Source organism: Hyperolius riggenbachi, chromosome 12 (assembly GCF_040937935.1).
Source record: "Hyperolius riggenbachi isolate aHypRig1 chromosome 12, aHypRig1.pri, whole genome shotgun sequence".
NCBI classification, from domain to species: domain Eukaryota; kingdom Metazoa; phylum Chordata; class Amphibia; order Anura; family Hyperoliidae; genus Hyperolius; species Hyperolius riggenbachi.
The window spans coordinates 116,054,717-116,067,658 of NC_090657.1; the positions used below are offsets into that span (position 1 = coordinate 116,054,717).

The window sequence follows — 12,942 nt, forward strand, 5'->3', positions numbered from 1 at the left end:
GCAGTCACCAGACTTAAATCTGATTGAGAATCTCTGGTGGGACTTAAAGAAAGCTGTTGCAGCGCGCAAGCCTAAGAATGTGACTGAACTAGAGGCTTTTGCCAATGAAGAATGGGCTAAGATACCCGTAGGTCGCTGCAAGACACTTGTGTCAAGCTATGCTTCAGGTTTAAAAGCTGTTATAACTGGAAAAGGATGATGTACTAGGTACTAAGAATGTATGTCACTTGGAGGTTGAATAAAACTCATAATGATGTGAGCACGAAAAAGACATTTGTGGTTATTTCATTAAAAATGTTGTTATATTTGTCTGACTTACAAGTGCCTCTTTGATTTAATTGTAAACAAGATTACTGAAATGATCAAAATCCATGTCAAACTGTCCAAAACACTCAATTTCAGTGGGGGTTGAATAATGTTGAACACAACTGTAGATCCAGGCATGGCAGACAGAGGTCCATCGATAACTAAATAACAGAGAAAGTGTTCACAAAGCTAAGTTATCCTTTTACTGCTTTTCTATCTATCCAATAGGTTATGCTAGGAGATGAAGAAACTTTACTAATGAAGAAAGACCTGATGATTACCTGGTATCATTTCCTTGTGTCACAACTGCTCTTCACATACCCAACCGTGAAATCAACAGAATTGCATTCCTATGCCCAGGTAGCCACTAATAAATACATTTTTCACTCTGCAATATTTTCACAGTATGATTTTATACTCTGATCTCCTTTCAGGCCTGCTCAAATCTCTTCTCAGCCAACGAAACTAATCCAGAACCACTGGATAATATTTTGCTTGCTGCTTTTGAACTGGATATTCATCAGGTCATCAAGGAATTCAGGTAGCGTTTAGTTAAGGGGAATAAAAAAATTGTACAAGGAAGTTGTGTTCACAGTTAAAAACTGCAGGCAGAATATATTATGTTAAAGAGAACCCGAGGTGTGTTTAAAGAATGTTATCTGCATACAGAGGCTGGATCTGCCTATACAGCCCAGCCTCTGTTGCTATCCCAAACCCCACTAAGGTCCCCCTGCACTCTGCAATCCCTCATAAATCACAGCCATGCTGTGAGGCTGTGTTTACATCTGTAGTGTCAGTCTCAGCTGCTCCCCCGCCTCCTGCATAGCTCCGGTCCCTGCCCCCGTCCCTTCCCTCCAATCAGCACGGAGGGAAGGGATGCAGGCGGGGACTGGAGTTCTGCAGGAGGCGGGGAGAGCAGCAGACTGACACTATAGAGATAAACACAGCCAGCTCTGACAAGCTGTTTGTCAGCAGCGTGGCTGTGATTTATGAGGGATTGCAGAGTGCAGGGGGAGCTTAGGGGGGTTTGGGATAGCAACAGAGGCTGGGCTGTATAGGCAGATCCAGTCTCTGTATGCAGATAATATTATTCAAACCCACCTCGGGTTCTCTTTAAAGTGAACCTCTGGACTAAAAATCTACTCAGCAGAAACTGAAAAGGCTTGGTGTTTCTTTAACAGTTTCACAGCATCAGAACTTTGTTTTTCTTACCAAAGCATCATTTTTAGCTGCATTTTTAGCTAAGCTCCACCCATCAAAGAAAACGGCCCGGGCTTTTTTTCCTTGATGCTGTGCAAAGCATAATGGGATTTCTTATGTTGTTGTTCACGTTGCATAGCAACTGGGAGGGGTGATCAGAACACAGGACAGTTGGAACTGTGTCTCACGCCCCCTGTCACCTCCTTTCAACCAAAAAGATGGCTGCCCTCATGAAATCAAACATTTGCCTGTTCTTTTAAAACAGGGTGGGTAAGAGATTATATTACCTATCTATTTTAATTAACATAACCAATGTAACTTAATGACAGTATGTTTGTTTAGGCTGGAGTTCCTCTTTAAGACCTGATAATAAGATAAGTGACAAAACATTAGTGCAAAAACCAGCAGACAACACAAATTGCGAATGGGTCCTGATGGGAAAGAGGCTGGAACACTAGGGGACTCAAGGCCAACAATGTGGCATAAACATGCCACGACTTCCTGGGGTATAAAACAAAGTTGCAGATGTACCATACTGACCTCGCTGATAGCAAACAGAAATACTTCACTGCTCTAATCGCTACCCAAGCCTCCAACCCATGTCGTCTTTTTGCCACCTTCAATGCCCTACTCAACACTACACCTCCCTTCCCCCCACCCCCAACCTCACTCTCTTGGCCACACTGACATATAAAACTATATCAAGAACATTACCACAATCCGGAGGGATATTTTCTCCACTCCATTGCTCCCCCCCCCCCTTACTTCCTTCAGACCTGTCAAGGTGGAGGAAGTCGACCAGCTGCTGGCAACTTCACCTGCCACTGCCTGCCCCCTAGATCCGGTCCCATCCGATTTCCTCCATCCACATTTTCCTGATCTGGCCTCTGTCCTCACCCACCTGTTCAACCTCTCCTCCACCGGCCTTCCCCTCCATATTCAAACAGGCCACTGTGCTTCCCCTGCTGGAGAAACCTTCACTCGACCCCGCACTGCCATCCAGCTACCATCCAATCTCCCTCCTCCCGTTTGCCTTGAAAATTGAACGCCTGGCCCACCAATGCTTGACCCACTTCCTCAGCTCCAACCACCTTCTCGATCCCCTGCAATCTGGTTCTAGTCCAGCCCATTCTTCAGTAACAGCCCTCACCAAAGTGGGCAATGACTTTGCCAAAGCCGAAGGTAAATACTCCATCCTGCTCCTCCTGGACCTCTCCTCGGCATTTGACACTGTTGACCACTCCCTCCTTCTCCACTCTGCAGTCCATGGGTATTCAGGAACTAGCCTTAGCCTGGATTTTCTACCTCCCCAACAGCTCCTTTACAACGTCCTTCAATTTCTCCTTATCCACTCCCACACCCCTCTGTTGGTGTTCCATCCTGGGACCTTTGCTGTTCTCTCTCTACACTGCCTCAATTGGAAAAATAATCTCCTCTATGGGCTTCAACTACCATCTGTATGCCGACGACACCAAGATATACCTCCACACCCCAGATCTCCTCCTCCACCATGGACAAGGTCTCCACCTGCTTCGCATCCTTTTCCTCCTGGATGGTCGCCAGGTTCCCGAAGCTTAATTTGGACAAGAATGAGCTTCCGATATTCCCGCCCTTCACATCTGCCCTCCTCCCAGATATGCCTATTACTATCAACAACACTACCATCTGCCCTACCTCCCAAGCCGGCTGCCTAGGTGTTGCCTTGGACTCTGCACTTTTTCCTTTGCACCCCACATCCAAAGTATTACACTTTCCTGCAACTTCCACCTCTGCAACATCTCCAGGATCCGCTCCTACCTGTCCACCAAGACTATTGCAATTCTGTTTTGTCTGGCCTCCCAGCTTAACCGTATTGCCCCCCTTCAATTGGTAATGAATGCGACAGCCACACTGATAAACTCTTCTCATTGCAGTGCCTCTACAACTCCTCTCTGTAAAGCCCTCCACTGACTCCCCATCCACTTTAGGATCCATTTCAGAATTCTGTGCTTGGCATACAAATCGATGCTCAGGACCTGCCCAACCTACATCTCTGAACTTGTCCACAGGCACATACCGTCCCTCCCCCTTCTGCTCCTCCAACGACCTGCGCCTCGTCGCACTGCGCATATCTCACGTCCATTCACGATTGCAAGACTTCACTTGGGATGCCCCCACTCTCTGGAAATCTCTCCTACTAATCATCAGACTTGCCCCCAACTTTAATACCTTCAAACGTGCCCTCAAGACCTTTTCATGCTCGCGTACCCCCTACATTAGCACCATAATACATTCTACTGGGAACCTTCTCAACAGGCGCACCTATTGTCTCTACTCCCTCCCTTTAGTCTGTGAGCCTCTGGCCTTCCTAGTGTTTCCAGTTTGATTTTGCAATCTTACTGTCGTCACCCCTCTTGTGAACTAGAACAGTCTCTATTTTGACCAGACACTGAACTACTGTTATCAAATCGTTTGCACGATCTTGTTTTGTTGTGAGCTCCTTGTATTTCCTACCTTGTATGTTTACCCAATCATTTATTGCGCAGCACTGCGTAATATGTTGGCGCTTTATAAATACAATTAACAATAATACAACAGAGACGCCGAAACACTACAGTACAGGGGGGAAGGGGTAAAAAGGGAATAGTAGTAGACTTGCCTCCCCATAGATGACTGTTTTCTCAGATATCGTAAAAAAGACTTTGACATACTCCACAGTGCAACGCGGAGTTGCTTGTCTTTATTAGAACTTGTACCAGTTACTCCTTATTCTGCCTGATAAAGCGGGTCACACCTGCGAAGCACTGTGGGGTATATATAATAAAGTATTTTTTGCTTGAATCTTACAAAATTGAATCATCTGTGGGGTGGTAAGTTCAACTTTGAGAACATACAGAGGAAATGCCACTGAGTTATTTATTTATCCTAGATTTTATAGTATTTGTTCCTTTTAACTCTTATTCACACGTTAGTGTTTTTTTTTTCGTAGGCTAAATCTTGGTCTGTTTGCCGTTCAACATTTAACAAGTGGGGCAGTTGGGGGACAAACCATGTGCATACTAGCAGCAAAGAGTTTCAGAATTCAGGTAGCTTTTAAAGTGTGTCTAAGGAAAACTTTGGGTAAAAAAATACTCCACAAGTAGAGGGAAGTCTCTGGATCCTACAGAGGCTTTCCATGCTGTCAAGATAGAGTTCGATGCTACTGCGCAGGCGCGGCTGCGTTTGTGCCAAAAGAGGAACGCGTCCCCAGTGTTGAGAAAAGTCCTGGGCAGCGGTGGAGGACAGCGTGGGAACCCTTTGTAGATCAGTACTTTTTTAGGTAGTTTGAGGCCTCTGGTTCTCTTTAAAGGGATACCTAAAGTGAACCTCCAGACTAAAAATCTACTTGGCAGCACTGAAAAGGACAGGTTCGCAACATCAGAAGATTGTTTTTGTTATCTAAGCCTCATTTTTGGCTGCACAGAAGCTAAGCTCCACCCCATCAAAGAAAACTGCCCGGGCATTTTTCCCCTGATGCTGTGCAAAGCATGATGGGATTTCTGATATTGTTGTTCGCCTTCTGCTCTTTTGGTGCAATTTTTTTTTTTTACTTTGAATTTGAGATTTGAAGCCTAGCGCATGCAGCTGGGAGGAGTGATCAGGACACAGGACAGTTGGAACTGTGTCTCATGCTCCCTGTCACCTCCTTTCAACCAAAAAGATGGCTGCCCATGACAAAGATGGCTGCCCCCATGAAATCACAAACATTTGCCTGTTCTTTTAAAACAGGGTGGGTAAGAGATTATATTACCTATCTATTTAAATTAACATAACTAATTTAACTTAATGACAGTATATTTGTTTAGGTGGAAGTTCCTCTTTAAGCCAGAATTAAAAAAATCATTTTTACTTACCTGGGGCTTCTACCAGCCCCCTGCAGCCATCCTGTGCCCTGGCAGTCGCTCACGGATCCTCCGGTCCCATCCCCCCCCCCCCACCAGATAGTTTCGTTTTCGCCGACAGGCCTGGCTACATGTATCCTTCCTCGTGTTCCCGTCCGCAATGGCATCCTGCGAAGGACGCTATTGCAGATGGGAACCCCAAGAAGTATACGTGTGGCCAGGCCTGCGCAAGTGCAGTAAGCCGTCGGCAAAACCGAAAGTAGCTGGCGGCGGGGGAACGGAGGATCCATGAGTGACTGCGAGGGCACTGGACGGCTGCAGGGGGCTGGTAGAAGCTCCAGGTAAGTAAAAATGATTTTTCAATCCTGGCTTAAGTATCCCTTTAAGGACATTTCTTTAACCTGTAATCTGAGCACTGCAACCTATTTTAAGCAGAAAGTGTTTATCAACCATTTAAGCCTTCTGTGCGTAGAAGCTGCGTCCAGAAGGCCACGTGCGCTCCTGCGGCCGATCGCACGCGTGCATGCGCGCTTCCGGCCGCGGATTGTTAACTCAGGAATCAATTAATCAGGACATGGTGCCCGATGATTGATTCCTCTCCCTGGCAGAAAAAGCGACTGCTTCTCTCGGAAGCCTTGCTTTTTGTGCCTCTTACGTCCCTCTAAGCGTACATGTTGCGCTTAGAGTGACGTCATGTAAACAAACTCAAGGTTGCCATCTTGTGGCCAAAAAGTAAAACTACATCTACATGTAAAAAAAAAAAAAAAATCACATTTACATTAAAAAATTACTATTTACATCCCATCCTCCCACAAATACCCAAATAAAATGTTTAGTAAAAAACAAACAAAACAATGAAAAAAAAATGTAAATATTTACCTAAGGGTCTAAACTTTTTAAAGAGAATCTGTGCCTAAGAAAAGTTAATAAAATAAACATATCACCCTGTCTGTAGGGCTCTCCTCTCCCACTCTGTGTCATTTTTGCTGCTCCCCGCCGCCATTTTGGCCATAAAATAACACTTTTACAAAGTGTTTTGTAAACAACCAATATGGCCGCCAAAGCAGGAAGTACGTCAGGCAGAGAGGGTGCCTGCTTTCAGTCAGTGTGCAGGAGATGTATAGGTTGCTGTACAGTATGCCAACACATAAAAAAAAAAATCTAACACAAGCAGGCTGTGTACAGCCTTGGTTTTGAACAGCAAGAGATTGAATCTCAAGAGGTCATTAGTTTGTTTACCTTTCTCCCAGCGTCTCTGATGCACTGCAGCTTGACAGGCTGTTTCATCCGAGCCTGCAGACTGGAGCCCTCTGCCTGTGTCAGGAATCAATCACCATGTGAAAGCCCAGGCAGCTCCTTCTAAAGCCAGAGGAAGATATCACACTGGCAAAGATTGTAATCACCTCTCTCCCTGGTCAGCAGCCTCCCAGCCAGAGAGAGCAGAAACTGCCTAATGTAACTAAACTCAGGAGTGAGCATAGAGGGGCGTGGAAGGGGGGGCCTTCCTGACAGATGAACAACACTGAAGAGCCAGCCCCTTCCAGAGACAGGGCGACAAGTCTGACAGAAGACAGATAAGGTGGTTTATTACACTGACTGTGCAACTACAAAGGGCTGCAGTAAGCCAGATCACATTAGATTAGGTTTAGGAACCTGTAGGATAGAAGAAATACGGCTGAAAATTTTGTTACAGAGTCTCTTTAAATATCAGTGTTTCAATTAATTATAAGCTTGTAAATAGTGATGGATGCAAAACGAAAAAAAATGCACTTTTATTTCCAAATAAAATATTGTCGCCATACATAAGGACATAATTTAAATGGTGTAATACCCGGGGCTATTAGGCAAATACAATACGTGGGTTTTAATTATGGAGGCATGTATTATTTTAAAAAACTGAGAAATAATGAATTTTTACCGGTTTTTTCTTATTCTTCCTGTTAAAATGCATTTACAGTAAAGTAGCTCTTAGCAAAATGTACCACCCAAAGAAAGCCTAATTGGTGGCGGAAAAAACAAGATATAGATCAGTTCATTGTGATAAGTAGTGATACAGTTATAGGATAATGAATGGGAGGTGATAATTGCTCAGATGCATAAAGTGAAAACGACTGAAGGCTGAAGTGGTTAATTATGTTTCAATTGCTTATCTGTTATACAGCTGTTAGTGAACTTCTGAATTTAAATTATTTAACGGATTCAGGTACAATTATTGAAATGGTTCCCTAATGTCTTTTTTTTTTTTTCTCTTTTCATTCTCAGCTTTGTTTCTAACAACTGGTGGTTTGTGGCTCACCTGACTGACCTGCTGGATCACTGCCAGATCTTCCAGTCACACAGTTTATAGTAAAATAAAACAAATTCAAGGATTTCTGAAATGAATGCAATTTACTTAATCATCTGTATTTCTACTTCCTCAGATCAAACTGCAAGTGCACCGCTTAGTGCAGCACAACATTGTGGTCATTAATTCTCATCCACTTCTTCCCTGCCTTTTCAACAAAACTTCACTTTAATGCCCGATCACCCTCTTGATCGATAAAGTAACCAGTAAATCCTGTTTTGCAGTGTACACAACCATTGATGGGACAGTATGTCCTCACCTACCCCATGTCTGATGGTGCCCATTAACGATATAATTTTTTCACCAAATTCGATCTTTCAATGCAATTTTAATGGTCAAATTGTATAGAAAATTCACAATTTATGAAGGAAATCGATGAGGAACAATTCTTTGGTCAGTTGTTAAATAGGATAACATCGATCTGAAAGTTGGATTTTATGATCGAATTTGAAGAAATAATTGTTCAGTAAATATGAACAATCGATAATTAACTTCCGATTATTTTCAATCATAAAAATTGCATCGGAAGATTGCATTTAGTGAAAAATTGTACTGTTAAATAGGCACCTTGAGAAAGAGGGATTGAGCAGATTTTATTTTCTCTGTCAGCCAAGCATCCCATCCCTCGTTTTCTTCTTTCTCTATATCGCTGCATGAGCTTGTTTGGTCAAGCTTGACTTATGTTCTTAGCTAAATTGCCAACAGCAGTAAACAGCAATGATCCAAAAGCTGTTGAATGATGCTTGCAGGTCCATAATAAGTTTTAGTCATGCTGAAAGATATTTCATACATAGTGCAAGATAAAAATTCAAGGTGAATGTTTGCATTAAGAAGTACCTCTAGCCATAGCAGACCATGCAACTATTACAGTACCCAGTACTACAAGGCTGGAGTCTTGGAAAGCGTACGTCAAAAAAGGCCGTCAGGGAAAAAAGGGCGCGGGGTGTAAACGATGAGCATTAATAGCGTTTATAAAAAATATTGTGCTGTATTTTGTTTACAAATAATGTTTTACAAATTTATAAATCATTAAATGTGTATGAAATCAACAATTGTGAAAACGTTAATCTTCCGTTTCAAAAGTGAAACGTAGAATTACGTTTCTTATAAAAAGATTATATGTGTAATCGTTATAATTGTATATTATTGAGAATAACCTTCATTTGTTTCTTCTTATAATAAAATCTCAAAATATTGTTTATAACGATGATATAAATATAACTACATTCGTAATAAGTGTTATAAAACATTAGTAAGTATTAATAACATTTTACTAAAACTATACCTAACCCTACTTTCACACAGAACTCTCCCTGTACCTATCCCTAACCCCTAGACCCCCCTGGTGGTGCCTAAACCTAAGACCCCCCCTGGTGGTGCCTAAACCTAAGACCCCCCCCCCTGGTGCTGCCTAAACCTAAGACCCCCCCCCCCCCGGTAGTGCCTAACCCTAAGCACCCCCTTAGTGATCGCTTTATTATGTGGATAATAATGTTTTACAAATAGTGACTGTAAAAAATATATTGCAATTTACATTACTTACTGATCGCTTTATTTTGTGAATGATAATGTTTTACAAACAGTAAGCGATAACATTTTAAATAATGTTTTAAATAGAATAAATATGTTTAGTTTTTTTTATAAACGTTATTCATCACGGGTGCATTTTCTAAACGTAAATCATCACAAGCACAGTTATAGAACATTAAAAATCTCCGGGCGCCGTTTGTAAAACATTATTAATCTCCGGCGCCCTTTTAAACGATATTTATTATGGGAATGAATGGTGGCGCCCTTTTTGTCCACTAGCTGCCTGTGCCCTTTTTTCCTGTTACCCTTGGAAATGCTTGCCTGTATATTGACTTATGCATTTATCAAGGGCGTTTGGGGCCTATTTGAAGAAAACTATCATGTAAACCAGCAGTTTGCATTTTTAATGTTCAATTTGGTGGACAAACCATTTGTGAAAATGTACAAGGCTAATCGATTGTGCCACATCTTTAATAGTTAAATAGGGGCATTATCCATTTAGTATAGTGGGGCTGCAAGAGCTGCTGCAGAAGGGGTGGGTACAATTTATTTATGGAGTCTTAAGTGCTGAGTTATAAACAGTTGGACAAACTGGGTTTACTTTAAAGCCCTATTAAAGTTAATGTGAAAAAATAAAAAATAGACTTGACCTACTCACTTATGAAGAGGGAAGGCTCTGGATCCCAAAGGGCTCATTCACGCTATGTGCTGCGCTGTCAGTTTTGACGCAATGCACGATGCAAATGTCAACATGAAAGTCCATAGACTTCCATGTTACCATTCACACTACAGGTGTGCGTTCCCATGCGTTATGATGTAACGCATCTGGGGACATTTTATCACACAACGCACACAGATGAGTACAGCTGCCGACGTCTGTGCTTAGCACACCACAATGTGCATTCCGTGCGTTGACCGTGCGATGGCAACGCATGCACGAAATAGTGTTCGTGCATGCGTTGTGTAGTATGAATGAGCCCATAGAGCCTTCCTGGTCCTCTTTCCATCCTGTAGTTCCAGTGCCGGGTCCCAGTAAAGTTCTTCGATCAGCTTGGTCGAATACCGGTACATCTTTGGCCCTAGCTTTTTGAAGCACTACCTTCCCCAGTACTTCCAAAGCCAAGCGGATCAGTACTGCGAATGTGTGAGTCCAAAGAGATTACTGAGGAGTCCTGAGGGCACGTTGCTAAAGCGGTGGAACGAGAGGACCGGGAAGGCTCTATGGGATCCAGAGCCTTCTCTCTCCATAGATGAGTATCAAATTCCATCAGCCCCGTCCCCCGCTTCATATTTACTTTAAAGGCGAAAACAAATAGCAAGGCTAGTGCTGATTAATTATTCAGCACTGCCCTGCATATTGTCTTCCTCCACTGAAATTCTCTGTAGTATTGGATATGCAGGGCCGGCACTACCATAGAGGCAAAGAAGGCAATTTGTCCCAGAGCCTGTAGGGGCCCCCAGTGGCTACAAGAGGGGAAAAAAAAGTTTCAAAGGAAAAAAATACACATTTAAAAACCTGCTGACTTTAACAGGTAATAGCAAATCCATCTTATATGCTAGAAACAGGATATGTTAAGGAGATCATTGGGAATGAGAGGAAAAAACAATTTTTCAAAAAGACCATATAGTTTTTGAGAAATTCGATTTTAAAGTTTCGAAGGAAAAAAGTATTCTTTTAAATGCGGTAAATGCCACTTTTAGTAGCAAACCTAACGGTAGTGTAATTTTCCATGTATCAAGAGAAAGAACAATAAATTTCCTGACGGGGTTTCCAGGGCGTCCATGCGCAGTACGTATGGACCTTCTGGAAACCCCTCCGCAGCCGCAGCTCTTTGGCCAAGGATCGCTATACAGCCGCAATATGGCTGTATGAAGATTCCTGGCATTTTTTTCCTATTTTCCCAATTTTTTTTTTTTTTTTTTTTAATGTTGAGTGAGAATTTTTTTTTTTTTTTTAAATTGTGGGGTCCCCCCTCCTGAAACTTTTTAACCCCTTGTCCCCATGCAGGCTGGGATAGCCAGAATGTGGAGCTCCGACCAATTGGGGCTTCACACCCTGACTATACCATCTGCAAAAAAGGTCCCTTAATGCCGATTTTTGTTCCGGGGAATCTGTTGGGGGGGCCCCGCCAGGTTTATTTTGCCCTGGGCCCCTTTGTTGCTTAAACCGGCCCTGTGGATATGTGTAGTTTCCTTATCTCCCAGGTTCCTGCCTAATGCTTTGAAACTAGGACAGCAGCTCTTTTGACATGTCTGCCAGAACTGTCTGTTATCCATCAATGGTAGGTAGGAGCCACCTGGTGTTAATCTTAGCTACGGTAGTTTGGGACCAGAAGAAGTAGAACAGCTGCTGTCTTAGCTGATGTGGCAGACAGGTGCCTGGAAGAGACTGCCCATGCCCTGTGATATGGAAAATAACAGCAGAGGGAGAGAACACATGCAAAACAGGTCAGAATTAGTCAGCATTAAAGACTGCAAATGAGATTCTGTTTCCTAAATATTTTTATTGTGCCAATTTCAAGCTGCATACAGGTTGCATTAAATTTGTGTGCAAGCTGACATTTTTTAGCATCTCATTAGTTCTCTTCAGTCAGTAGTCCACTGAATGTGACTGGAGGCACCCAATGTACAAAAGTAGTGTGTATATGTATAAAGTAGGGTAGAGAGCACTATGTAATATTACAGGTCTCCTACCTGAAAGATGATTTAGTCAAAAAGGAGTATTGAGATCAGGATACAATTCTAAAACTTTTTTTGTGTACTTGACAATGCACTTCACAGCAAGAGCCACTTCCTCAGGTCAATAACCAAATAGAGTGTTCGTGAGCCTCAGAATTTTACCCTGCTCTCAACACTTTTTTTTTTCTGACCAGAGAATCCTTCAGGTTGGAGACCTGTAATATATAGTGCTGTCTACCCTGCTTTATACGTATACACACTATTTTTTTTGTACATCGGGCGCGTCCAGTCACATTCAATGTTCTATACTACCCCTACCTATGGAGATTAGTTTTGGGAGAAACTACCAGAACAGAAAATCCTTTTTTGGAGCTGTGACCACCACACCATCCAAGGCCCTACTGGGGAGGGCACATGTGTTAAAGGGACTCCGAGCAGTGCAGAAACTATGCAAAGATGCACATCATTTTAAAGCTCTCTTTCTCCTCTTTCCAATGATATATAAACCACCACCCTACGCCTTTTAGTTTTCGCTATTTTCGCGATTGAAATTGCCGCGGCTGCGATTTCGATCGCGAAAATAGAGAAAACTAAAAGGCGTAGGGCAACGATTTAGGTGTCGTCAGAAAGAGGAGAAAGAGAGCTTTAAAATGATATCCATCAAGCCATAGTTCTATTGTATTACACAGGGCGACTTTTTGTCAAAGTCAGCAGCTGCATTCAGTAGAATGGAGCTACTGACACTGGGGAAAGTGTCGTCCTGTGTAATACAATATAACTATGGCTTGATGGATATCATTTTAAAGCTCTCTTTCTCCTCTTTCTGACGACACCTAAATCGTTGCCCTACACCTTTTAGTTTTCTCTATTTTTGCGATCGAAATCGCGGCCGCGGCAATTTCAATCGCGAAAATAGCGAAAACTAAAAGACGTAGGGTGGTGGTTTATATATCATTGGACAGAGGAGAAAGAGAGCTTTAAAATGATATGCATCTTTCCATAGTTTCTGCACTGCTCGGAGTC

General features: G+C 42.7%; 1 protein-coding gene across 1 annotated transcript in view; it reads left to right on the forward strand.

The window, feature by feature from the left end:
* The window catches only part of NUP85 (nucleoporin 85), a 203,380-nt gene that overhangs the window by 128,742 nt on the left and 61,696 nt on the right, over nt 1-12,942 (forward strand). Inside the window, exons 10-12 of the mRNA XM_068261938.1 lie at nt 535-666; nt 741-847; nt 7,629-7,712. Coding sequence (XP_068118039.1) covers nt 535-666; nt 741-847; nt 7,629-7,712 — 323 coding nt within the window. The remainder of the gene's footprint in view (nt 1-534; nt 667-740; nt 848-7,628; nt 7,713-12,942) is intronic.